Below are 3359 nucleotides of genomic sequence, written 5' to 3' on the forward strand. Positions count from 1 at the left end.
GAGATCAAAGGGGTAGGAAAGCTAGAACATTCAGGAGCCCCTCAACTAGACAGTGTTCTGCTGGTCAAAGGACTAGCTGCAAACTTGATCAGCATCAGTCAACTGTGTGATCAAGGACTAAGAGTCAGATTTACCAAAGAGGAATGTGTGGTCACTAATGAAGAATATGTAGAGGTCATGAAGGGAGTGAGATCCAAAGACAACTGTTACTTGCGGGAACCCAAAATAGTAAGTCATTCATCTATATGTTCCATGGAAAAATAAGAAAAAGAGGTGAGACCGTGGCATCAAAAATTGGGTCATCTACATCTAAGAGGAATGAAAAAAATCATAAACAAGGAAGCTGTGAGAGGAATTCCAAAACTACAGATTGATGAAGGCAAAGCGTGCGGAGAATATCAAGCAAACCAGACTCCTCATCCAAAGATTAGTCAACTCACTACTTCCAAAACCTTGGAACTGTTGGATATGGATCTAATGGGACCAATGCAATTGGAAAGTCTTGGAGGGAAAAGGTATGCATATATAGTGGTTAATGATTACTCCAAATACACATGGATAAGCTTCATTAGAGAAAAATCAGATGTGTTTGAGGTGTTTAAGGAGCTATGCACCAGACTACAAAGAGAAAAGGAGAGCACTGTCATCAGAATCAGGAGTGATCATGGAAAGGAATTTGAGAATGCCAAAGTTGCTAAATTCTACTCAACTGAAGGGATCAGTCATGAATTTTCTTCTCCTATTACGCCTCAACAAAATGGAGTAGTAGAAAGGAAAAATAGGACTATACAAGAATCAGCCAGAGCGATGATTCATGCAAAGAAGCTACCTATGTACTTTTGGGCTGAGGCTATGAACACAGCCTGATATGTCCATAACAGAGTAACATTGAGAAACGGAACCTCCTCTACTCTCTATGAACTCTGGAGAGGTAAGAAACCAACTGTCAAGTACTTTCATGTGTTTGGTACCAAGTGCTATATCTTGACAGATCGTAACCAAAGAAGAAAAATGGACTCCAAAAGTGATGAAGGTATATTCTTGGGATACTCCACAAATAGCAGAGCCTATAGAGTATTCAACACCAGAACACAAGTGTTGATGGAATCCATCAATGTGATTGTTGATGATCAACATGGAGAATTCAATGTCACAGAGAATGTCGAAACATTCCTTGAAATTCAGGCTGAACAGACAGACCAACCTGAAGTGAGTAATGAAACCCCTTCAAAACCAGAACCTGAAGCAATCAGCAAAGATCCATCTATCAGAATTCAAAAAGATCACCCCAAGGAACTTATTATAGGAGATCTCAACAGTGGAATAATGTCCAGATCAAGAGGAACTATAGCCAACTCCTGCTTTGTGTCCAAAATTGAACCAAAAAATGTGAAGGAAGCCTTGACAGATGAATTTTGGATCAATGCCATGCAAGATGAACTTGCACAGTTCAAAAGAAATGAAGCATGGGAACTGGTACCTAGACCAGAAGGAACGAATATCATTGGTACCAAGTGGATATACAAGAACAAGTCTGATGAACAAAGGGTCATAAACAGAAACAAAGCCAGTCACAAGGTTAACTCAAGTAGAGGGAGTAGACTTTGATGAGACTTTTGTACCTGTAGCAAGACTTGAGTCAATCAGACTACTATTAGGAGTAGCCTGCATCTTGAAGTTCAAGCTATATTAGATGGATGTAAAAAGTGCCTTTCTAAATGGATATTTGAATGAAGAAGTGTATGTGGAACAACCTAAAGGCTTTGCTTATCCAAATCTGCTTGATCATGTCTACAAACTAAAAAAAGCTCTCTATGATTTGAAACAAGCTCCCAGAGCTTGGTATGAAAGGTTAACTGAATTTCTGACCTCTAATGGATAAGAAAGGAGGAATAGACAAAACCCTCTTTGTAAAGAATGCAGATGGAAGAATCATGATTGCACAGATATATGTAAATGACATAGTGTTTGGGGGAATGTCTGATGCAATGGTAAAATACTTTGTCAGTCAAATGCAGAATGAGTTTGAAATGAGTATGGTTGGAGAATTGACTTACTCCCTTGGACTTCAAATCAAGCAAATGGAAGACTCCACCTTTTTGTCTCAAAGAAAATATGCCAAGAACATAATGAAAAAGTTTGGAATGGATAATGCGAGTCACAAAAGAACTCCTGCACCAACACATCTAAAGCTATCCAAAGATGAAGGGGGCATAAGTGTTGACCAGAGTTTGTATAGGAGCATGATTGGAAGCTTGCTATATCTAACAGCCAGCAGACCAGATATTGCATTTGCAGTTGGAGTATGTTCCAGATATCAAGCAGAGCCAAAGGTAAGTCACCTAAACCAAGTCAAGAGAATCTTCAAATATGTAAATGGAACTTCAGACTATGGCATATTGTACACTAACAGGAGTGACCCTGTTCTGACTGGATATTGTGATATTGACTGGGCTGGAAATGCTGATGACAGGAAAAGCACTGTCATACCCCAAAATTTGCCTTCCATATTTCAGTCATAATGGTTCAAAAGCTCAAGAGATTCATCAAGTCATTCTCCTGAGCAAGAGTCTCCTAAAACTAAGGTTTGGTACTCTCCTGAGGGAATTAGCAAAACAAGTTATCCATGGCCTATTATGATCCAAGATACCTCTATGTCAAAAGTCAAGGCCCAATTCCAAAGTTTACTTGTGCAACAGCTCAGATGATCCACAGTCAACTGGTTTGACTTAAAAGTCAACCGGTTTGACTTAAAAGTCAACCATGGTCAAAGCACAGTCAAAACCTCTGACTTTTGGTCAACATCAAGTATGGAAGAATATATCCATCATTTGATCAAAGGTTGATCATGATTCATCAATAGAAACTCATAAATGAACAAATGCAAAAGGGTTCAAATTAGGGTTTCTTTAGGAGAAAGTCAACTCAACTTTGACTGGCCATAACTTTCACATGGAACATCAGAAATTCCTCACTCAAATCCTATTTTGAAGGAAATTGGATTCTCTACAACTTTGTGTCTCACAAGCCAAGGCCAGAAATGCTTTATTTGGGAGATATGGTACAAAAGATTACAGGTCCTTTTCAAAAGACAACCAAAGATAGTTTTTTGTCAAAGGGCATATCATCAAGATAAAATCCCCAAATGAAAAATATGTTCAAAATTGGCTTATAGAGGACCTCTTGAGGTTTCCAAAAAGTCCTAGAACTCCTTCATAGCTCAAAAATTAAGAGAGATATGCCTTGTCAAAGTTGGGTGATTTTTGGGGCAAAATGTGAAACAAAAGAGGTTCAAATTGGAACTTTTTGCAAATGGGCCTATATTTTTATGATTCAATCTTGGTCCACGAGCTATCTAA

The 3359-nt window shown here is 38.6% G+C and overlaps 1 protein-coding gene across 1 annotated transcript; it reads left to right on the forward strand.

The window, feature by feature from the left end:
• Positions 1-1874: 1874 nt before the first annotated feature.
• Positions 1875-2522, forward strand: LOC131624733 (uncharacterized mitochondrial protein AtMg00810-like). Its single transcript, XM_058895653.1, has one exon. It carries the CDS (start codon positions 1875-1877, stop codon positions 2520-2522), a length of 648 nt encoding a protein of 215 aa, XP_058751636.1.
• Positions 2523-3359: the final 837 nt, after the last annotated feature.

Source organism: Vicia villosa, unplaced genomic scaffold (assembly GCF_029867415.1).
Source record: "Vicia villosa cultivar HV-30 ecotype Madison, WI unplaced genomic scaffold, Vvil1.0 ctg.000159F_1_1_3, whole genome shotgun sequence".
NCBI classification, from domain to species: Eukaryota; Viridiplantae; Streptophyta; class Magnoliopsida; order Fabales; family Fabaceae; genus Vicia; species Vicia villosa.

What these genes read in the sequence shown, in the direction of transcription:
- LOC131624733 (XM_058895653.1), top strand. Translation starts at nt 1,875, where the DNA reads ATGGATAAGAAAGGAGGAATAGACAAAACCCTCTTTGTAAAGAATGCA.